This window comes from Podarcis cretensis (genome assembly GCF_951804945.1).
Source record: "Podarcis cretensis genome assembly, chromosome: 16".
NCBI classification, from domain to species: Eukaryota; Metazoa; Chordata; class Lepidosauria; order Squamata; family Lacertidae; genus Podarcis; species Podarcis cretensis.
Window position 1 is genome coordinate 18,576,906 of NC_137186.1, and position 23,358 is coordinate 18,600,263.

General features: G+C 44.2%; 1 protein-coding gene across 14 annotated transcripts in view; it reads left to right on the forward strand.

Moving 5' to 3' along the window:
- BCAN (brevican) overlaps positions 1–22,375 on the forward strand; it is a 49,420-nt gene extending 27,045 nt beyond the window's left edge. For 10 of the 14 annotated variants that reach the window (XM_079956496.1, XM_079956504.1, XM_079956505.1 and 7 more), the window contains exons 5-14: positions 1,609–1,736; positions 4,095–4,388; positions 7,380–7,703; positions 10,313–11,464; positions 16,147–16,254; positions 17,964–18,122; positions 18,792–18,874; positions 19,217–19,361; positions 21,586–21,768; positions 22,116–22,375. In XM_079956496.1, the coding sequence (XP_079812622.1) occupies positions 1,609–1,736; positions 4,095–4,388; positions 7,380–7,703; positions 10,313–11,464; positions 16,147–16,254; positions 17,964–18,122; positions 18,792–18,874; positions 19,217–19,361; positions 21,586–21,768; positions 22,116–22,138 (2,599 nt within the window). In that variant the 3' untranslated portion in view covers positions 22,139–22,375. Of the gene's footprint in view, positions 1–1,608; positions 1,737–4,094; positions 4,389–7,379; positions 7,704–10,312; positions 12,036–12,066; positions 12,218–16,146; positions 16,255–17,963; positions 18,123–18,791; positions 18,875–19,216; positions 19,362–21,585; positions 21,769–22,115 lie in introns of those variants that run through there. The other 4 variants (XM_079956500.1, XM_079956503.1, XM_079956498.1 and 1 more) reach the window with 4 other exon arrangements.
- The last annotated feature ends 983 nt before the right edge of the window (positions 22,376–23,358 follow it).

The following is a 23,358-nucleotide window of genomic DNA, read 5'->3' on the forward strand; positions in this document are numbered from 1 at the left end:
TTCAGACTACAACTCCCATTAGCCATTTTGGAATGCAAATCCCATCAGCCCCAGGCTGAGTGGCCATGCTACCTGGGAGTGGTTGGAGCTGTAGTCTAAAACATCTGGAGGATACCAGGCTCACAAAGGCTGCATCAGAGGTTAGGCAGGTGGGGTAGCTTTTAGGTGGTGGAAACCTTTCCAGGATAGGGAGGGCTTGGCCTCTTTTGGAGCTGGGTGTTTGATGCAGTGCTAATGAGAAAATGTGACTCTCAAGCCATCTTTTAAGAACTGGTTGTTTTTATTAGCTTTGAATTTTAGGAATGGTGACATTTTTATGGAGCTATAAAAGCCCAAGATTTATGCTGCCTCCAGGATCAGAGGCACAGCGTGTCTCTCTGCAGTTGCTGGGGAATAGAGCCAGAAGGTGGACATTGTGCTTATCATGTACTGCTTGTGAACAGGAGGTTGGACTACTTGGGCCTTTGGCCTGATCCAGCAGCCAGACTCTTTCAATATTGACTAAGGGCTACACACATTATGAAACCAGTACTGACATTGTGGAATATCCCTCCCGCTTTTTCTGTAGGCATTGCATAAGTGAAATTCAAACTCCCTGCAGCTCTGTTTGAAATGGGGTCAGTGGAAACTATTCATTTCGAAAGTAAATATTTTTTTAGGAAGAACCTGTTCAAAACCTCACATTCCCAGTGGGGTCACTGGGACCACAAGGGGGCATGCAGTCCAACTAGAGAACCTGCCACCCCATCACTTTTCTTTTCCAATTGTTACCTGGTAGTAATGGGGTGGGGGTGGCTCATGGAAGAGCCTCAGGCACACCTTTGATGCTGCTTTGAGGAACCATGGGAAATTTAAGATCGTGGTGCCCCTGGATGCTAATGGCATTTCTTAGAACATAAAGAACCATGAGAAGCCAGATTTCCTATGGTTCCTGGTTCCCTTCATGAAATTGTGCATGTCCATTCTAATGGAAGCTTTGACCAGGGATAATCTTAGGAAGTGTCCCAGGGGCTCATATCCTCCCCGCCTTTTTAAAAAGCTAAACCTTTTTTTTAAAAAAAGTGCTTTACCTTGCTTATAGGGCAGCAGGGCATACCGTAAAGCTCAGCACTAAGGAGACCCCACCCATCCACCACCTTAATTTCCCAGAGGTGTATATAAATATAAGTTAGCATATGCCATTGTTAATTCCAAAGTTGAATGGTATGCTCTCAGCAACTGCAGTTAATGCTTAAATGTGTCATGCTTAATGGCATCACCAGGGCTGTTCCCTGTGACATTTCCTAGGCCTCAGCTTTGGGCCATAGCCATCCTCCCTGAGTGGTACCTTCCTCTTTAGCCATTGGCTCCTTCTAAGCCCTGGAATTACAAGCTGTGGGGATATCTCTACTGACCCTTCTGACTCTTGAAGAGCCTCTGAACCAGTCCCCAGAGTCTGGTGACAGAGGGGTCCCCTTGAGGTTCAGGGAAGTTCTTGCTAGCTGCAGTGACAGCTGCTGTATGTGGAACATGCCAGTGAGTAGTCTCTTTCCCCAATCCGCCATTGGTGGAGGGCTCTGATTCATCCTAGTCTGGGGCTATGACACTGAACACTCTTCTTATCTTCAGGTACCCCATACAGACCCCTCGTGAAGCCTGTTATGGAGACATGGATGGGTTTCCGGGTGTCCGTAACTATGGGGTAGTGGACCCAGAAGACATGTATGACGTCTATTGCTATGCTGAAGAATTGTATGGTGAGTTAGATTGACAAAATATCCTTGCCCTTTGAAATCAGAGACTTCATGTTGCCTTTTGCTGTGGGATGTATAGAGTAGCTAACTATTGCATTGCCTGCTGAACTTGTGATCCATTCCATCAAATACAGCCTATCAACCAGACACGCATTCATGTCAGTGTTTTATACCCCACCCCTTCCTCCTGATCAGAGCTTACAACACAGCATACTACCACAACATTGCAGGTTACTATCAGTGAAGAGCTCTGGACTTCCTTGAGCGGAATTTCCTTTTTTAGTCTCTCTCAATCTCAACAAATGAGATACCACTTAAAATATTGCAAAATGATATCTCATGCCTATACATTTAGCCCATAGATCTTCAACCAGTGTGATGAGTCCCACAGGCGAGTTGCATTGCCACACGAGGTAGCTTGTTGCAAAGCTGTTGCTTCCATGATTCCAGTTTAGACTGACCAGACCAAAGGAGCACTACATGTGTTTCTTGACAAGGAGGTGTTCTTCTGATGAGATGCTTGTTTTATCAGTTTCCATGAGTGCTGCAATGGGGCAAGAGAAAGGCACAAGACATTTTAAAAATAAGATACGTATTTCTGGCCAGCTACATGCTCATGCCTTTCTCCTGCCCCATTGCAGGACTGGTTTTCATTTCATTGTAATGCTGAGGAACAGTAGTTATGTTCCTCTCTGAATTGCCATTTTAGGGTGAAATAAAATTAAGTTGTTAATGTCTGATGCTTCGTTATGTTTTTTATATTCTGTTGGAAGCCACCCAGAGTGGCGGGGGCAACGCAGTCAGATGGGTGGGGTATATGTAACAATTTTTGAGCACTGTTGTTGTTGTTGTTGCTGGCACTATTAAGTATATATCAAAAATGAGAAAATGAAAGTGGGACTAATGTCGCAGCTTGGGAATCAGAGGTGAGTCTCAAGTCTGGACCGGTTGAAGAGTCCATATTATCTCCTCATATTCACTGAATTGCTGGAGAGGCTGTGGAATGTGTGGTGAGCATATAGGAAAATGGCTCAGTTCTCAGAAGAAGCATTTGTTGAAATAAAAGTAATTACTGGACAAAACACTTTTAAATGTCCAAAGCTGGCTCAGCTCAATTGTTTTACAAGAGGTAACATTAACCTAATCCAAATAAGATATATTTTACTAGCAGCCAGGCTTGTAATAATGAGGTACTGGAAGAAACTGGAGGGTGCTTCTTTGGGAAACTGGTACAATGGCAAATAGCTCCTGTGGAAAAATTGGCAAATAAAATAAAACTGGCACAAGGTTTGAAAAATAAGGATGCTTTCACAATAGATTGGTCCAGCTTTATTATGCACATGGCTGGAAATGAAAACAGAGGACTCAGTTCACAATATGAAACTTTCTGGTTAGCATAAAGTGTACATTGCCTTCTCTGCAAATGGTTGAATGAGATAGGCACTTACTATTCTATTCGGGTGCCATTTCTGATGTATTGCCTAAATTTTATCTTATGGGCCAGGGCGGGATGTTTTATTTTAAGTTTTACAATGTTGTAAGAATTTAATGATAAAAATTTAAAACAACAACAGAGCATACTATATAATGTCTTGTAAAATAAACCTAAGTACGTTATTAAAAGGTGCAATACCAGTCATCTGCATCTGTCACCAAAACATGCATAATCTCACTGAGGAGGGAGTCCCGTAAAGAGGGTGCCACCCCAAGAATGCCATGCCCCATGTCACTGCCTTGCCTGCAAACCTGAACTGAAGGAAGCAGTACCTCACACCAAGGAGCAGTACCTAAGTGCTTCTCTTCAGATAGCAAGCTTCAGAAAGCCCTTATGTAACATTAATTTACCATCTAGTATAGGAGTGGGGAACCTCAGGGCAAGAGGCCAAATACAACCTTCCAGGCATCTGTGTCCAGTTCTTGGGACTCTTCTTTGGACCCTCCCCAGGCCACACCTCTCACTGGTCCTGCTCTGCACCCTCCTCAAGTACTTTTGCCTGGCTGGGATATTTCTTTGTCTTAAGCATTTTAAAATGGGGTGAGGAACCTGTGGCCCCCCAATATCCCTGACTATTGGCCACGCTGGCTGCAGGGGCTGATGGGAGATAGAAGTTGAATAACACATACTTTGTAACAACTTAGGCTGCTTGGAGCTTTTTGAAATATTAATCAAATTTTTTGAAATATTAATCAAATATTAAACACAGTTTATAAATGTGATTAAATAAATAGAACATCTGGAGAGCCACAGATTAGCCACTCCTGTTTTAACAGATAAGTAAATATGCTTCTTTTAATTTCAGCCAAAGCAAGTTTTGTTCTTATCTCTTTAAACACTGATGCTCAACTTGTTTCTGGTTGCAGGAGAGCTGTTTGTGGTGAGCTCTCCAGAGAAATTCACTTGGGAGGAGGCCAAAGCTGAGTGTAAGTCTCTGGGAGTGGAGATTGCCACGACAGGCCAGCTGTATGCAGCATGGAATGAAGGTCTGGACCACTGCAACCCTGGCTGGCTGGCAGACGGAAGTGTGCGGTACCCCATCGTCACCCCACGGGAGAAGTGTGGAGGAAACGTCTCAGGAGTCAAAACCATCTTCCTCTTTCGCAACCAGACTGGATTTCCAGATCCCCAAAGCAAATATGATGTGTATTGCTTTAGAGGTAACAATCCTTCTGGCATGGCTAAACTCTGAGTAGGATTGCCACCTTGCTCACCTGGAGGTCAAAACAGGAGATAAATTCAGTCCGTGAAACTTTTCCAATCATTTGTCAGTAAGAGATACACCTGCTAATTTTCTCTGTGTTAGAGGCTCCTGTCAAAAGCACAAGAGCAGAGCCAGTGGGGGAAAGGTGGCAACTCTATTCACTATTCACTTGAACAATTACTTCTAGGGCTCATCCACACTCACCTTTGCTCCGTGCATTCTAGGCACAGGTCCACCCTTTCCAGGTCTGTTTCTGGGCGGTTTTTCCTTTTGTCTTGGTGCTTTCCCCGGGAAAACCCACGTTTTACTGCTGAATCACCGCAAAACGCCAATTGGGTTTGCTGCAGATTGCTGTTTGTTCCAATTCTGCAGTAAAACATGAGTTTTCCTAGGGAAAGTGTTGGGACAGCATTGCATTATCAGCACATTCCTTATTGTGGATTTGGCACTCTTGCACAACAAACCTGGTCCTCCCTGCGCTGCCCCCCTAAAGTCCTAATTTCTTGAGGTGGAAGGAAAGTGACAGGAAAATGCACTGGAAAGTGTGTGCATGAGGAATAACAATTGCTTGAGGCAATGTTGTCTAGCCTCCCCACAAACAAATCAGAATGAATGCTTGACATGGGAGTTTACAAGCATTTCAACCAATCTGAAATTTGAACCAATTTCAAACTTGAACCAATTTCAAACAAATGCATTTTCAACAGATGCATTTCGGCAAATCAATTACTTGACATGATACCAAATTGAAATGCCATCCACTAACCTTCGCACAAACAAATCAGAATGAATGCTCAATAAACAAACAAACAGTGGGTGCCGTAAAGCCTGCTTGCAACCTTTGTCTGGAAGAGACCTCAGAATGCCGTCTGGCTTGCCTATGTCTTTTGCCAATGGGGCAAAGCACATGCAGTTCCATGTTCAAAATGTGCAAGCAGCTGTGTTCAAAATGTGGTGTGTGATGCCCTTGTGGCTTGGTTTCGAAATGCAAAAAAGGGAAGGCTGGTGGAAAACCCTCAGACATGGAGACATGTATGGGAGCATACACCCTGGGGGTTTTCCACCTGCAAGCAGCAGCGTGCCCCCCACCCCAGTCATATTTGAGTGCAGGAAAGAGAGGGGAGAATGGGGAGATGATGTTGGAGGCACCATCACTGGCACGACCATTTGCACATATACGTCCCTGAATTTTCTTTGAAAATGTCAACTCTGTTCCTGCCGCAAACCCACGCTCATAAACAGACTGCAACAGCATAATGAGTAACTGATGCCGTCATCCTAAACCCACTTCTTACAGAGTAAATCCCATGGACACCATGGAATTTATAGCTGCGTAAAACTAGAATAATTCCCTTTGGACACTGTCATTACTCACTTCCCTTCCCTTCTCTGCCAATCTCCATCTTCCAAATCAAATACATCCCCATTTCCATCACCAATCCCCATAACACAGTCAAAAGGATGAAATGAGTTGCAGTCTGGCAAATTTGACTTTCTTTCAAGCCCCACCCCTACCATTTGCAGGGGTGGAGTGATCTGGGCAGGAGGGTAATACAGATCACTATCTAAAGTGGGGCCCCCCCATCGCTACTGTAGTAGTTAAATTCCTCCAGAGTCTAAAACTGAATGTCCACAAAAACCCTGTGTGGTAGGTTACCTTGAGATGTAGTTACTGATCCCAGGTCACTCAGTGAGCTTTGTGGCTGAGTGATCTGCCCCATTCATGTCTAAAACGGGTTCAATGTTAAGAACACCTGAATTCCTCAAGAAGAGCCCTTCTGTAGCCAACCAGTAGCCCTAGCTGATCCAGAATTCAATTTTCCACAGCGCACATGCTGAAATCCCTGCTTCTCTACAAGTGTTAAAGGTGCTCTGTACACCTTTTCACTTGACCTACCCTGCCATTCAGATGCCTCTGGGAAGTTCATAAACACAGTAGCCCTCTCTTGCTGTCAGGGTGGCTCATGTGTCCTATTTTCAAATAGAGGACTGTCCATCCCAAGTCTGAGTTAAAAATAAGAAGCCACCAAAAAGAGATGGCTATGGGAGCTCATCCAGAGTCAAAGGTCTGAGCCAGCCCAAAAGCCACCTTTTGTCTTCCCCACTGGGCTGAGATGTGTTGCATTTCTGTTTAAATTACAGCAATTATTTCTAAATTTGACTCTATACAAATAAATCACCATGTGCACATTTTATGCAAATCCATGCCCTCTTTTCTTTTGATGCGACACATCCTTTTTGGGGGAGGATGCAGAACTAGTCCTCCTATCTTGACCTCCAGTAACTAGTGAGGCCTGGTGCCTCTGATCCTGCTGGTAGGAAATAGTTGCCAAAGCTATTGCCATTGATAAACCTGCCCACCATGAATTTCTCTCACCCACCTAAGTTCATTTTTGTTATTAGAAGGAGCATGCAGGGAAGTGGGGGCTGAACCTCTCAACCTTCCCTCTCTATGCCAGTCATTGGCGCATGGAGAGAGAAGGGTTCTGCTAACTTCCTGCTATGTACCCATGCTGTGGTATGACATAACCCAGACCCCCTTTTCAACATGGCCAGATGTGTCAATAAACAAACATGACTTTAGGGCCAGCTGGGTGAGGCAACTGCCTCAGGTGGCAGTTGCTGCAAGGGCAGCAGTGGGCTCCCCCTGGCCATTCCCCTGTGTGTGCCACATGACCTGCCCTGGAGCCACGCTCCCGCAAACTAGCCTGCTGCCCTCACTCACGTGTGAGGGGAAATGTTATTCTTCAGCTACCAGTCTGGTTGTCTTCTGTACACAGAACCAGGGGGAAGTGCCATCTTGGTCCTTTGCCTCAAACAGCGAAACCCTGCCCTGTCTTGCCTACCCCTATGTGAGTGAGCTCAGCATTCCTGCCCAAGCTGCTTTGAAACGATGTTTCTGAAGTACCCCCAGAGGCAGTAACATCCCCTTTCTTTCTGCCCACAGAAGAGACAAGCCCTTTTTCTGAGTCTCCAGTCCCCGAGGCAGAGGGCAGCAAGGAGATTGTGACTGTGACAGAAAAGATGGAAGAGCTGCGGCTGCCCAAAGCGGAGCGTGAGGTGGCGAAGGAATCCAGAGGGGCCATTTATTCCGTGCCCCTTTTGCAGGACAACCTTGAGGCTCAGCAGCAAAAGCCCAGCAGTGCCCCTGAAGAGACAGCCCCACAAGGGCCTGAGGCAGGCCCAGGTAGCTGTGCTTTCAGTCCAGGACAGAGAGATGAGGAAGGGGGAAAAGAAAGAGATGGAGGTTGCCCAGGGAGACACAGGCATGGTAGGTGAAGAGAAGAAAGGTCTGAGGATCATAAAGGGTTGAGCAGCTGTGATTCCTGCATTGCAGAGGGTTCGACTAGATAACCCTTTGGGTAAGAAGGAAACTTCTCTGGGAAAAGGTTCAGAAAAGGGCAACTAAAATGGAGTGACTCCCCTATGAGGAGAGGTTGCAGTGTTTTGATTTGTTAGTTAGAGAAAAGGTGAGTTATAGGTGATATACTAATAGAAATTTATAAAATTGTGCAAATGGAGTTTGCTCCCGCCGGACGCAGTGATGGCCACCAACTTGGATGGCCATCAGATTAGACAAATTCATTGGGGATAGTGGCTACTAGCCATGTTCGCTATGCTCTGCCTCCACCGTTTGGAGGCAGTAATGCTTCTGGATACCAGTTACTGGAAGCCACAAGAGGGGAGAGGAAGTGTTTTTGTGCTCCCACTTGTGGGTTTCCCACAGGCATCTGATTGGCTACTGTGAGAACAGGATGCTGGACTAAATGGGCCATTGGCCTGATCTAGGAGGCTCTTCTTACATTCTAAATTGAAAGGTCAGTCCTTTTAATCCCCTACTAGGAATGGGCTGTAAGATTGTGGGCTATGCCCATTGGGTTTCATGCATGTAGACCCTGTACAAACACAATGCTCATATCTGGACAACTGGGGCTACCACTGAGAAGAGTGTGATATTGATCCAGAGAGCTGAGGATTGTCTGTGGTGAGAAACAAAACAAATGAAATTAAAGTTCTATAAATAAATGGGACAATTTTGCTCATAAAACCCCTGAATTCTTCAGACTGCATAAATTATGCAAAAATAAACAAAAAATGATTCTGAGCTGCATAATCCATCCTACATCATCTGGACAGAAACAAAAACTTGGGTGCTAACACAAGTTAGGAGGAGAAAAAGAGAGAGAGAGAGATTTGCACCCCCTAAAACTCAGCCCTTGAAGAGCTGCTGCTCACTGCTAGAGCACCTGCTTTGTATGCACAAGGTCCCATTTTCAATCCATGGCATTTCCAGGTCGGGCTGGAAATGCTTGAAACCCTTATGGTCTGCTGCCAATCAGGGCAGAGGCCTTCAAGGGAGTTGCTCTTAGTGGTGCCCCATGGCTTGGATGCACAGCTCAGATGCACATTCAGTACTGTGAGCCCAGTTTTGTGGAACTCCCTTCTTGTTGCAGTCAGACAGGCCCTGTTGAACTTCTGGCCCTGACTGTGAAGACTTCATTATTCTATCAAGCTTTTCAGCGGAACTCTGACTTTATAGTTTGAACTCATTTTTAGTCTTACTCTATTGAGACGACTGTAATTAAGCAGCATACAAATTATTAAAACAAATAATTAATAAATAAAAATAAGTACTGTATCAGATACAGAGACCCCTCTTTTGCACCTTCCTATCAAAGTTCCTTTTAAATGGAGATTCCAGGAAAATGAATTTTACGGTTCATTCCATAGTCAGTGAGTAAATGTGTATTGTACACCAGTACCTGACACCCAGTATTTGGTACTTTTATGCCAATATTTGGCATGCATTGGCAGTTAACTACCTGACAGCACTGGGTAGCTAATGCGGTGCAGTATTTTGCATTTGGCAGTTTCTGGCAAATCCAAGACATTTATGTTGTGCTCATCCATTCAATTCAGAATCCAAATTTTGCAATTGGTTATGGTGACTCTCCTGTCTGCCCCCCCAATCTTATTTGAGTGCTCCATTATTTTTTTTTTAAAAAAAAAGCCCACACAAACAGAGGAGGTAAACTCTCCCACACATGCAAATGTGGACACATCATTAACCATGAAATGGGAGACACTTGCTGAATCTCACCGTTGATTAGGCCAGGGGTGACTAACTAATCATCCAGATATTGTTGACTACAACCCCCATAATTTGTAATCTGCTGGCTCTGCTTGCTGCTGGAAGTTAGAATCCAACCACAACTGGAGAGTCAAGGGTTGCCTAACCCTAGAATAGATCTGCAAGTGCCTCCTGGGTTTACTTGTCTTTCTTTTCTTTCTCTCTTTATTGAATTTTAATAACAACAGACAGAAAGAAAAATTATCTTAAACATGTTAAGCTGTCAGCAATTTCCAATAAGAAAATAAAGGATATAGCTAAGCATGTGAATTACTGAGTCTATAATGAAACATACCAAAAGAGAAAGGATGTGTGGTCCACGATTACCATCGGTTCCATGGTCTAAAGCAAAACAATCAAAATGTCTCATTTCAAAAAAGATTTAAAAGAGACCTTTAACTGTACTAAATCCCAACCTTTGCAAAGACGTTTGGACCTGACACTGTGCTTGTGTATGAAATAAAATTAGACCAAATGGCAAGGAAGGAATCTCGAGCACTTGAACACTTAGCTTTTTCAAGAAGAGCAATTTGCCAAGTCTTGGAATATCAATAGTCTGGATAATTAAGATCAAAAGTCTTCCAAAACTTGGCAGTTGTGTTCCAGGCCACTGTCAAAAGATGCAAGGTCAGTTTCTTGTTTTTCAGATCTTGATCCAAATCTACAAACCAATTGTCTTTCTAAGTGCAGTGTCTAAGGACAATTCCCACCTTTGGGAAGATCTAATTTCCTTCCTTTCAATTTTGCAGAGGAAGAGACAGAAGAAGCCCAGAGCACTGAGGAAGATGAGATGTTTGATCTAGGCCATCTGGGAGAAGAGGAATCTGATGAAGAACAAAACCTGCCCGGGCCTTCAGAAGCAGCTCCAGAGGAGTTTGAGTCCACAGCAGAAGATGAGGTGGAAAGCACCACTCAGGCATGGTCCCAAACCTCCCCAGACCTCAACACATCAGAGGATGAGGATGGACCCCATGGCTTTCATGGCCCTGCAGGTTCTGCCCTAGCACCCTCTCAAGAGCATGCACGAGAAGGCACCACTGAAGCTGACTCTTCTGACAGCCTCTCCACTGGCGGAGGAAGCCAAGCAGCAAGTGACTCTGAAGAGCTGCATAAAGACCCATCATCATCACCCTCCACCTCAGAGATTGCAGCTGAAAAGAAGGTTGTCCCTCTAGAGCAGGTGGCTCAAAATATCAGCTACAGTGATCCTGAAAAAGCTGGCATTGTTCCTCATCAGCTTGAGCACTCGGGGCTGCCTGAAAACTCCTCTGCAGCTGCTGAGCAGACCCACATGCATGTAGCCCCGCAAAGTGGGCTTGTTCCTGGGTTCACAAGCACCCACGTCCCTGGTCATCCTAGCGACTCAGTCGATGCAGAGTTTTCAGGGGCTGTTCCTCCAGGAACAGCTGCGACTGTGGAGAGGACAGCAGTGTGGAAGAGGGTGGTCCCAGAATCCTCAAGCACCACAGCTGCCAGCCTGTCTGAAGAGAGCGAGGAGCATTCTGGGTCTGCCTGGATTTCACCTGCCGTTACCACGGGGTTTGCAACTTCCAGTCCCAAAGAGGCTGTGGTTGACTCAGGACATGCAGTTAGCACCCAGCTTCCTGGGGAGGAGCATGAGACTGAGGAGGCCACTGAGAGCACCACGCCAGACCTGTCAGCAGAAGAATCGGATGAAGAAAGGGAAACCACTATGGCTGGCTCAGTGCCAACTGGAGATGGTGAAGAGCACGATGGGGAGAAAGAAGATGCCCCCTCACTTGCCGAGGTCATCTCTGGAGACATATCAGGCTCACCATTCATGAGCCCTCTGTTCACAGAGCCCTCCTTGACCACTGCCCACCCTCTGCCTGTCCTGCCCACAGAAAGTGCCAGCCTTGGATCAGGTGGGAACATTTCAGGTAACCCTTTTGCCTGCACTGCCTTGGTGCTCTTGGCCACTATTTTGGCTGACCTTTCCCACTAAAACCCTAATGATGTTCCCCCTAAAGCCACGCTTTTCTCTTTGTATATGTCTCTCCCACCCCCCATTTCTCCTCCCCCCACATCACCTGGATTGGGAAAGGTATAAAGACCCAGAGAAGCACATGTTTTGTCAAACAAACAAACAAAATAGTCTTAGAGAGTGCATGCTCTTTAAATCTCTCCTACTTCTATGAAGTGTTTTAATGACTATTTCCATGAAAAACAAGCCGGGAATGAGGACAGCACTGGTCATAACAAGGAGACTAATAAAAAAGAGAGAGAAAAATTAAAAACTTTCTAGAAGAAGGCCATCTGGCTGGATGTATGTACCCTATTGTGTGTGTCTTGTGTTTTTTCCCCTCACATTGCTCCTCTGCTTATTTGTTTCCCTCCACACTAATGAATTAATATCCCTAATGTTACTTAAACCCTTGTTCAACACTGATCTTAGAGCCATATTCTCATGAGTGATGATTACAAATATTAGATGTGTGTGTGTGTGTGTGTGTGAGAGAGAGAGAGAGAGAGAGAGAGAGAGAGAGAGAATATAGGAAGCTGTCTCATATTGATTCAGGTCATTGGTCAATCTACCTCAATATTGTCTGCATACACACTATACCTTCAAAGCACATCCTTTCTCTCAAAGAATTCTGGGCATTGTGGTCTATGGAAGCAAGCTAGAGATAAGAGGCATCCATCTCACCCTGCCAGGAGTGGCCCAAAATCTGAGTAAACTAATAGTTGAATCTTACTTCAGCGCTGGTGATGGAGCAGAGTTCTCCACCACATCCTTAAGGCAGCAAACTAGCTTAGGGGCTGCAGGGCAGACCACATGGCACACATTTTTAGCCACTGTTCACCCCTCAGAATTTGCTGCCTGAGGCACTTGCCTCCCTCTCCCTCGTGGAAGGATTGGTCTTGCACCCTGCCTACTTGGTGCATGTGACATGCCTGTGGCCTTCTTTTATCCTCACAACAGCCTTAGGAGGTTGTTTAGGTTAAAGTAATGGCAACTTGCCCAAGGCCACCTTAGCATGCTTTGTGACTAAGCAAAAATTTGGAAGCATGTTGGCCTATCTAAGTCCAATACTGGCGCTGTGGGTGTGGGTGTGTGCTTGTGTGTCTATAGTTGGCATAGAAGGATTTTTTAAAGATAGTGCTGGGCATAATCTGGGCTTTCTAAGGGAAGGGACAGCAAACTATGAGCCCTCACAGAAGGATATTGTGGAGAAATTCTGTGTCTGAATAATGGGAATGGTGGAACAAAGAATTTTGCTTTCTTTTCTATGATAATAGCCAATAAATCTCCAAGGTTACTTTCAGATGATCCATTTACTGCACATTCATTCTGATTTGTTGGCAGGGAGGTTATATGATGTCACGCCAAACAATTGTTATCTCACACATTTCATTGCATTTCTTTGTCACTTTCCTTACTGCAAAAAGTCCAGTATAAATATTTATATATTAGAGTAACAAATGCACTTTAATTGTGCCACCTGAATTTGCTGGTATGTGACTGAATCCCACTTACAAAATAGCAATGGTCTGGGAGAGCCCAAGTCTGTGTTTCTCTAGCCTCCAGCTCAGGAGATGAAGAGAAAATATGTGGTCATGTGCTCTGCTTTATAGAGGGCTTGTATGCTCAGCTCTCTGAACATGGTGAAAACTTAGAAAGTCCTCCTTGAAACAGCTGGTGCAGAGAGTTTAATCATCATCAGAATTGTCATCAGGAGGCCCTAGCACCAGATCTTTTGCACGGTCCCCCAGTCTTCTTCCCACCTTATCTATTTATCTAATTTACTTATTTTTTGTATTAAACTTAATAAAAAATGTTTCTAAAACTGTAACATATATATATATATTGCAGGAATAAACTGAATGCATACACAGTCACACACATTTATTCCTGTCTTAGCTTCTTGCTACACACACACACATGCTAAAAAGTAAAATTGTCAATTTTTATTAATCAAATCTTTATTGCAAGGGTTAATGAGAAGTATTAAAGCAGAAGAATAAGAGGCAGATGGAACGCATTATCCAGATGTGTATAGTGGGATAAAATAAATAGGAGAGTAGCATAGAGTAAAATAAAATGGACACCAACATTTAAAAAGTTATACCAAGTCACAAACTCTGAAGAGCACGTTTGGGGTCATTTCTTGGTGAATTTTGCTTGCGGAAACATGCAGAATGGCAGGTGCCATAAGAAACTACACTGCCCAGCATTCTTTGGGGAAAGCCATGACTGTTTAATGATGCTTTAAATGTATCATATGGCTACAGCAAGGAGGAGGCAAAGGGTGATGGGCCACAAAGGGGCAAACCATCTGGTTTGGAGTTGCTGGGCATTAAGCTGTGAACCACCCTGAGATCTACAGATGAAAGGCAGTATACAAATTGAATTAATTGATTGAATGATTGATTGATTGATTGATTGATAATAAATAAGTTCTACACTACCAATATTAACTGTTTCAGTGTAAGAAGAGTCTGGCTGTGGGACCATCCAGCCTAGCATTCTACTTTCTGCAGTGGCCAAGCACATACCTCCAGAAAATCCACAGCACAACAGTAGAGCCACACTCTGCCCCTGTTGTTTGCCCCCAGCAAAGTGGCATTCTGAGATAGACCACCTCTGGACATGCAGGTTCCTGTTGAAGACATTGAAGAATCTTTCCTCCTGGAACCAAGGGACTTCAATGTATCTGAATGTTGACAGTGTTGTGATAGAAGCTTATGAAATTATAAACTGCATGGAGAAAGTGGATGGAGACATACTTGTCTCCCTCTCCCATAACACTAGAATTTAAGGATATCCAGTGAAGCTGAATATTGGAAGGTACAGGACAAACAAAAGAAATGACTTATTCACAGAGCTGTGATGCTCATGTAGTTCAACTAGATGGGTAGATGGCCTGATCCAGCAAACTCTCCTTATGGTCATCTGCCCCACCTCTGTGCTGAAATAGGCTTTACCTACTTTATTAATGGGACGCGGGTGGCACTGGACTTGCCGATCGCATGATCAGTGGTTCGAATCCCCGCGGCGGGGTGAGCTCCCGTCGTTCGGTCCCAGCTCCTGCCCACCTAGCAGTTCGAAAGCACCCTTAAGTGCAAGTAGATAAATAGGTACCGCTTTATAGCGGGAAGGTAAATGGCTTTTCCATGTGCTGCTCTGGTGCCGGTTCGCCGGAGCAGCAGCGTCACGCTGGCCACGTGACCCGGAAATGTCTGCGGACAGCGCTGGCTCCCGGCCTCTAGAGTGAGATGAGCACACAACCCTAGAGTCTGTCAAGACTGGCCCGTACGGGCAGGGGTACCTTTACCTTTACTTTATTAATATAAAGGTGATTTAAATAAAGGATAATGCAGCCTGTCAAGTAAACTATAGAGCCTTTCATGTGTTGGTTGAGAGAACACCAGTAGAGAATTAAAACCACAAAATAATGCAGCCGATTAAAACATGGAAATGTAGGCTGCTGGACCTTTAAAATATGCCATTCTAAGTTCCATCCAAAGTTTCCCACTTCCCCCAGCACAGAAAAAGACCAAACGCTTCAAAAACCAGATTCATGTGCTTTTCCATACAGCAGTCAAAAAACACAGGCAGTAAAACTTATGTTAGTTCCAAAGTGGTGGAAGTTCCTAAATTATTTGCATAAGAACACAAGGGTGGCTATGTGTGTGTGCTTAAGTCATGTGGTCTGAGCTTGGAACAACCAGCTCAGACCTCTTTATACACTGGAGTGCACATGTTAGACTGAGGGAAACAATATACCTGGCTTCCTTCCTCCCATGGTGAGGGGAGTGACCTAGCTACACATGGCAGGACTCTGGCATAATACTCTCTGGCATTAACCCCTTCGTGTATTAATTACACTTAAGCATTTTGGTTATATGTGGCTAGTTATCCTACAGTATTTTAGCACTGAAGTCTTGAACTTGGCCCTGTAGGAGATTAGCAACCAGAATGGCTTGAAATGACATTTCTATTGCAGCAAATAGAAAGCCTTTTTCAAGCCTAATTCAGTGGGGGATGGAGGATTTGGGGGGTCACAACTGAATATGTAAAGGTTAAGCCTCCCCTCCCTACCTGTAACCCCCCCCCCCCAATTGTTCATCACTTGTTGCAATTAAGCTTCAAAAAAAGCTTTTATTGGATGTTTAAAAGCCAAATTGTTGCAGGGGTGTGTGCGGTTTTTTCCTGGAGATAGCAGCAGTGTAGGGGAAAAGGTTAACTCTTGCCTCCCCAGCTAGGCCTCTCCAGAAAATCATTCCACCATTAAACATGGGGGCAGGGGGAAACGAAAACACTATTTTCAAGCCTTATTGCTGGGATAGCATACTCTTCAACATTTCTCTGATGAAAATAGGGGCATCCTATTCCCTACCTTCCAACATTCCTCCCGTGAAAATAGGGACATCCTAGTGTGATGTGGGGAAGCTTGATGGACTTTAAATGTATGGTGTGGGTCTGTTTGCACATGGTTGCAATGTTGTGCCTGCAGCAGTTTGCAAAGGCCCCTCCTCTAAGTGGGCATGGCTCTGCCCAGCAAGTGAAGTTCCTGCCTTCATTGACTGGAGCATCCTCTTCCTGGCCATTTGCTTCCAGGTGACTGCATCCCAAACCCCTGTAGGAATGGAGGGACCTGCACTGAAGAAGGGGACCACACAGGGTGCCTTTGCCTACCAGGCTACGGAGGAGATGCTTGTGAGATTGGTGAGTAGAACAACTGAGTCTGCTGCAAGGTATATGTTTGAACCCACATGGTGCCCACCAACCACTTGTCTATGGACACTCCCAAGAGGTTTAAGATCTTTGACTGGAGTTATGTGTCCGCTATGAATACGTGTTCCTGCCTTATGCTCACAAGAAGTTCACACACTGGAGGAATAAAGGAAGACCTGTTCATTACATGAAATAAAAGTGACAGAGTATACGGGTGCTGTTTCAACCAGCAAGGTTACAAAATAAGCAGAAAGTAAATCATACAGCATGTATCATACAGCATAGTTCTCTATCTTAAAGATTTATTTATTTATTTTTAGATTGATATTTATTAAAGTTTCCAATAATGCACATAAACACAAACAACATCGCAAACATACAAACATACACAAACAAAAACAAGTATAATTTCAAACCTTTTTTTTTTCTTAAACCTTATTTCCCCGACCTCCTCATACCTCCCCCTTCTGTATTATAGTTTCATTATCCAATCAGCAAATCCTCTCCCTTATTTCCCATAGTTTTTTATCTTTCTTTTCCTTTTCCTTAATAAACACCGCTGAAAACCAATAATTTTTAAACCCATGTCATTCTAGCCTTCATTAATTTTACAATATTTGTTAAGATAGTCTTTAAATTTCTCCCAATCTTCTTCCACTGTCTCTTTCTCCTGGTCCCGAATTCTGCCAGTCATCTCCGCCAGTCCCATGTAGTCTACCATCTTCATCTGCCATTCTTCCAAAGTGGGTAGATTTTGTGTCTTCCATTCTATCTTAAAGATTTAAACAGTCCTGACTATCCCAAAAGCCTAGAGCAGTGGTTCCAAAGCTCCCCACCCCCCGGTTCCACAAACCCATCCCTGGTACCCTCAACCCCTCTATTATACAGAATAACAGTCTGCATGTTCTCCTAAGGAAGATAGTAACTCAATAAAAGTCAGAACAGTAACCATTAATTGCACATTAATTCAAAATCCATTTAAAGCAATTTTGTTTAATTAATTCAACAAAACAGAAGGACTTGATCCAGAGATGCCAGCTTTTCAAAGTGATTTATACCCCCAGCATCCCCCTGCCACCCCTTTGCCTCTTAGCATGACCCCTACACAGTACCACCACCCTCCAGAGGATGGTACCACTTGCTGGCCTAGAATGTGAGCTCGACAATTTGCCACAGCACCCACACTAAAAGCAAAGTGAGAAAGGGAAGGAGAATAGTATATCTGTCTTCAAGGAAACAGCACCTAAGCCAGGAATCAAGAGGTCTGTGCCTTTTATTTGAGAGTCATGCTCTTCCTGTCAATAGCCTTCACTGGCAAGGCTACAGCATCTCTCTCACCCATTCCAGGGAAGCTGATATTTGAGATCATTGAGGAACAAGAGAGGGGGACCCCCTGGAACTTTGAGCTGCCCAACGTTAAAAAATCTGGACTTTTGGTTTTATTTTGGGCCATTGTTACGTTATGAAGGAGGGAGCGTTTTTCTTATAAGTGAGTGTCATAACACCTTTATTCCATTGCTTATTTCCTGCAAATTCCTGTATATTTATATTTAATGTGAGAATGTGCAGATCTAATGGAACATTTCACACATAGTGTAGCTAAGCTGCCTTTAATCAGGCGACCTTTTTATTGCAAAGTAGGCTAGTTGATATTGCCTGTCTAACAAGCATTTTTGTCTCTCCCCTTTCTTTCTGCCAAGACCTGGAAAAATGCCGGCCTGGCTGGGACAGCTTCCAAGGGTTCTGTTACAAGCACTTCTCCACCCGGAGAAGCTGGGAGGATGCTGAGACCCAATGCAGGAAGCTCGGAGGGCACCTGGCTAATATCATGACACCGGAAGAGCAGAACTTCATCAACAGTATGCCCGCCAGGGGTTTCAGTAACATGGGCTTAGTTAATGTGGCAGTAATCCAGCAGTACAAAAATGTGTATATTAGGGGAAAGTGTGCATTCAAATTCATCAGCTAGTGAAAATAACCCTCAAAAATGCAAAAATGCATTTTATTAGGCAAAACTGTGTACAGCGAAGTATATATTAGGAAAAATGTGCACTAAAATGCACAACAATTTTTCATGAAGACTTAAACAAAATTAAACAATATAAAGAAAATGAAAAAGATTACAGTGGTGTAGCACAGTGCAATACAGAATGAATTTTTAAAAATTGCGGATTGGTGGGGAAACTGAATTTTTTTAAACAAAATTTTATTAAACAAAAAACAAACAAACCTAAGAAATGGAGAGAAACCAGAATTGACATTTTTGCCCTCCCCATGCCATCTCTAACAACTTCTTTCAAAGAGAGAGTTTTTATAATTTCAAATCCAAACTCAGGAAAGTATCTCTTCCCCATGAAGCCTCAAGGACACTGCAGCCCACCCTGGAACATTATCCTAGGCTGCCACCTAGAGTCATCTGATGGCACAGCAGGGCTGTTGTTAACGACTTTAAGTACGGTAGTTTCCTAATTGCCGTTTCTCTGTGCCTCATTCTTCTTCATCCATCCTCAAATCTTGTTGGCTTCTAGATAGGTACAAGGAGTATCAGTGGATTGGCCTGAATGACCGGACAATTGAAGGCGACTTCCAGTGGTCAGAGGGGAGTCCTCTGGTAAGTGATGTTTGCAAAAAAAAAAAAATACTGTATTATGCATGCTTTAAAATAAATAAACAAAAACAAAGGCTTCTGTTACATGCAGATCAGTGCCTAATTATTCTGAGAAAGGTGGGTTGTAGGATCAGCATAGGAAATTGCCTTAGACCAGACTATCAAGCTCAGTATTGCCTGCACTGACTGGCAGTACCTTCCCAGGACCCCAATCCTACCTGGACATGCTATGGGAGATTAAACTTGGCACCTTTTTGGAAGATGCCACTGGCCTGGAACAGGGACACTGTTCACGCTTGCTGTCATGTAGTGACTCTCTCTCTTTTTCCTTTCTCTCTTGAGTAGCTTTATGAGAACTGGCATCCTGGGCAGCCCGACAGCTATTTCCTGTCTGGAGAGAACTGTGTCGTGATTGTTTGGCATGACGAAGGGAAGTGGAGTGATGTGCCTTGTAACTACCACCTGTCCTATACCTGCAAAATGGGGCTGGGTAAGCCTTGAGCTCTGGGCCTTCCCAGCTGTGGCCTTTGACTCAGAATTGCCGCTCTAGTCCAAGACCAAAGGCCCACCGAGACTTGTGATGTTTGTCATTCATGTTTTTGAACTTCAAAAGGGGGAAACAATATACAGTGGTGCCTCGCAAGACGAAAAGAATCCGTTCCGCGATTCTCTTCGTCTAGCGTTTTTTTCGTCTTGCGAAGCAAGCCCATTGACGGTTTAGCGGATTAGCGCTATTAGCGGCTTAGCGGCTTTTAGCGGCTTAGCGGATCAGCTGATAAGCGGCTTAGTGGCTTAGAAAAAGGGGGGGGGGAAGGAAAATAAACCCGCAGGAACTCACAATACATTTTCGTCTTGCAAAGCAAGCCCATAGGGAAATTCGTTTTGCGAAGCGCCTCCAAAACAGAAAACCCTTTCGTCTAGCGGGTTTTCCGTCTTGCGAGGCGTTCATCTTGCGGGGCACCACTGTATACATTGTTGCAGGTAATGGTCCCCAACAGGCAGCAGTTTTCAAAATGTTATCGTCTGACCCCTGGGCAGGGAGCAGAAATAAGTGCCAGCTGTGTTGCACAGCCAATGATCTGTATTATACAGCTTGCAGAGACGGCTGCCATTTTTGATCAGGTATCATGATTGCAATTAAGTAAGTTTGCAAAAAATAATAATAAAAAAAATAGCATGCATGCAGTGCTCAGAGCTGTGTTGAAAAAAAAGGCACTTCTGCTTTTGTGGGTAGGTGTCCTAAATAAGGACGTGGGTGACACTGTGGGTTAAACCACAGAGCCTAGGACTTGCTGATCAGAAGGTTGGCGGTTCGAATCCCTGCGATGGGGCGAGCTCCTGTTGCTCAGTCCCTGCTCCTGCCAACCTAGCAGTTCGAAAGCACGTCAAAGTGCAAGTAGATAAATAGGTACCGCTCTGGCGGGAAGGTAAACGGCGTTTCCGTGCGCTGCTCTGGTTCTCCAGAAGTGGCTTAGTCATGCTGGCCACATGACCCAGAAACTGTACGCCGGCTCCCTCAGCCAATAAAGTGAGATGAGCACCGCAACCCCAGAGTCGGCCATGACTGGACCTAATGGTCAGGGGTCCCTTTACCTTTTTAGCCTAAATATGTGGTGCCCGTTTGTGTGAAGGTGCAAATATCTCAGAAATAGGTAGTATTAGTTCTTTTAAAACCAGGCTGAAATATTCCTCCTTCTGACATATTCTAAATATATGTGCATAAGTAACTCACTTTTGGATGTGATAATATTTGACGATAACTTTGACAAAAGCAATTTGGACTTGCTGATGGAGGTTACGGCCATCAGTGTCTATTAGTCATAATGCTTAAATTTAACCCCCCTGTTCAGAGGCTGCATACCTGGGTGCAAACAGGTAGGGGATGACTACCACCAGTGTGGAAACCTAAGCATCTTTTGAAAGTGATAAAAGAAAAGAGCCAACACCTTGCCTCATGAGCAGGTCAGCCCTGCCAGACACTAATGAAAAAGGGTGTGTTGCTGTGACATTAATTGCAAGCTGAATCCAAACTTTAAACAAGTCCAGGCTAAGTTTTTTATTAGCCTGGAAGTTCTGAACTGGGGAAGTTTGTCTTCGAAACTCCCTCATTTTGAGTGAATCTAATATTTGCCAACCTATTGGGATAGCACATGCTATTGTGTCCCAGGCACCAGAAAAATTGGTGGCATTGGCATGAAAGGCAAGCTGAATCTGAGTTTCTTTTTTATTTTATTTATAGAATTTCCAAATTTACAATTAATCTGACATTTTCCAATTTACAGTCACACAGTATTTGACTTCCCCTCCACCCTTCCATGGTCCCCTCTGCTGCATATTATAATTAATCTGCTGCTGCATATTATAATTAATCTATACCTTCTTCCCTCCACCTTATTCTCAGTATAGCTTTTATTGCTTTACTTACTCCAAACCTGCTAGTGTTTTAGCATGTTTACAATAGTTTTATAAGTAATCTACAAACATTATCCAATCCTCCTTGAAGGCTGTCTCATCTCGCCATCTAATTTGAATCAATCTGACTTTCTAACCAGGCAGAGCTTGCAATTAGTCTGAAAGGTCCTAATTGGAGAAGTTCATACCCCAAACTCTCTCATTTTGATCGTATCATTTGTTCTGACCTTTGCTAATTTGCTGGGGCAGCACATGATTGAGAATATACTAGTAGATGTTGACCCTGTCCACCTTCTCTCCAGTGTTTTGCGGCCAACCCCCAGAGGTGGCAGATGCCCAAATATTTGGCAAACCAAAGCAGCGTTACGAAATCAACTCTGTCATCCGGTACTGGTGCCAAGAAGGGTTCACCCAGCGCCACTCCCCTGTCATCAGGTGCCAGGAGAACGGCCAGTGGGAACAGCCGTCATTCACCTGCATCCCAAGTGAGTCTTTACATGGAGATGGCTAGATCTCTATCTGCTTTGGTCTGTTTTGTGTTGTGGGAGGGGTTTAGGATGGTGGAAGGGATTGAGCTAGGAACTCTCTTGCAGGGGTCTCTGGCAGCTGGGTCAGTTACCTTACTCTCTGTGAAACTGGGGCAGCTTTATAGGAAGAGGGAACAGCCAGCCTGGCATCTGCTGCTCTATAGCGCCTCCACTGCAGGTGGCCAGCAGAGATACTGTAGCCTTCAGCCTAGCAGAATCCAGCAGTCTGGGAGAACCAATCAGCCCCTTTGCAACCATTCATAAGCACTGTGTGATTTGTGCTTCCACACCCCACTTTTTTTCAGGGATTGATCAACCCCAGGAATGAAGATTTACCTGTGACTGTCTATCATCCCAGATTCACGAGCACGTCAGAACTGATTTTGCATAAATCAGCATGAAAAACCAACAAGGAACAACAATGGTGCCTTCCGTTTCCCTTATTCTTTTTTATTATTGTTGTTATTATATGAGTGTATATATAAAGAAATTCTAATAACTAAATATTTCCTTTTAAAGACACCCTCTTTCTCAGCGACAATATAAAATATAACTTTTTACTTTGTGCAATGAGCATTTTTTCCTCTTCTCTCTCTCTCTGCCAAAACTGAACTAGCATGACTGTCTCTCTCATAACGGGGTTCTATATACCAAGCTTTGGGGAGCATGTCCTTCATTTTTATTTTGTCATGCAATTCATGGCTTCTCCAGGTAGGGCTAGGAAGGACTCTTGCCTGAAACCCTGGAGACCAAGGCCCCATCCACACCTCAACTTAATGTGGAATATGTGCCCCTTCCATGTGTTCCCCCTCATTTGTACAATCTTCACCGGAAGCAGCTGTTTTCTCCAGGTTTCTCCCTGCTAAATCCAGAGTTTCCTTGTCCTTGGGAAATCCTGTTTCCTCCTAACTATATATTAAAAGGTGAAACTAGTCATCCATCACAAAGCAAAGACTGGCCCAAACTAGCTGAATGACTGTATCCAAACAAAAGTATCAGCACATAGGCTGTCCTTGCTAAGAACCAGTGTAGGGTGGGGTGGGTGGAAAGAAGGATGAAATAACATAAGAAGAGCCTGCTGGATCAGGCCATTGGCCCATCTAGTCCAGCAGCCTGTTCTCAACTGGCCAACCAGATGCCCCAATGGGAAACCCAGAAGCAGGACCTAAGTACAAGAGCCCTCTCCCCTCCTGTGGTTGCCAGCAACTGGTATTTGAAAGCATTACTGTCTCTGACCATGGAGGCAGAGCATATCTATCATGGCTAACAGCCATGGATACCCCTCTCCTCCATAAATTTGTCTTATACTCTTTTAAGGCTGTCACTACTTCCTGTGAGAGCATGTTCCATAGATTAATAATGTGCTGCGTGAATAAATAATTTCTTTTATCTGTTCTGAATCTTCCAACTTTCAGTTTCACTGGATAGCCACATGTTCTAGTGTTATGAGAGAGAGAAACTTTTCTGTGTTCCCTTTTTTCATGCTGTGCATAATTTTATAAATTTCTATCATGTCACCTTTTACAGTACTTGCCTTTTCTCTAAACT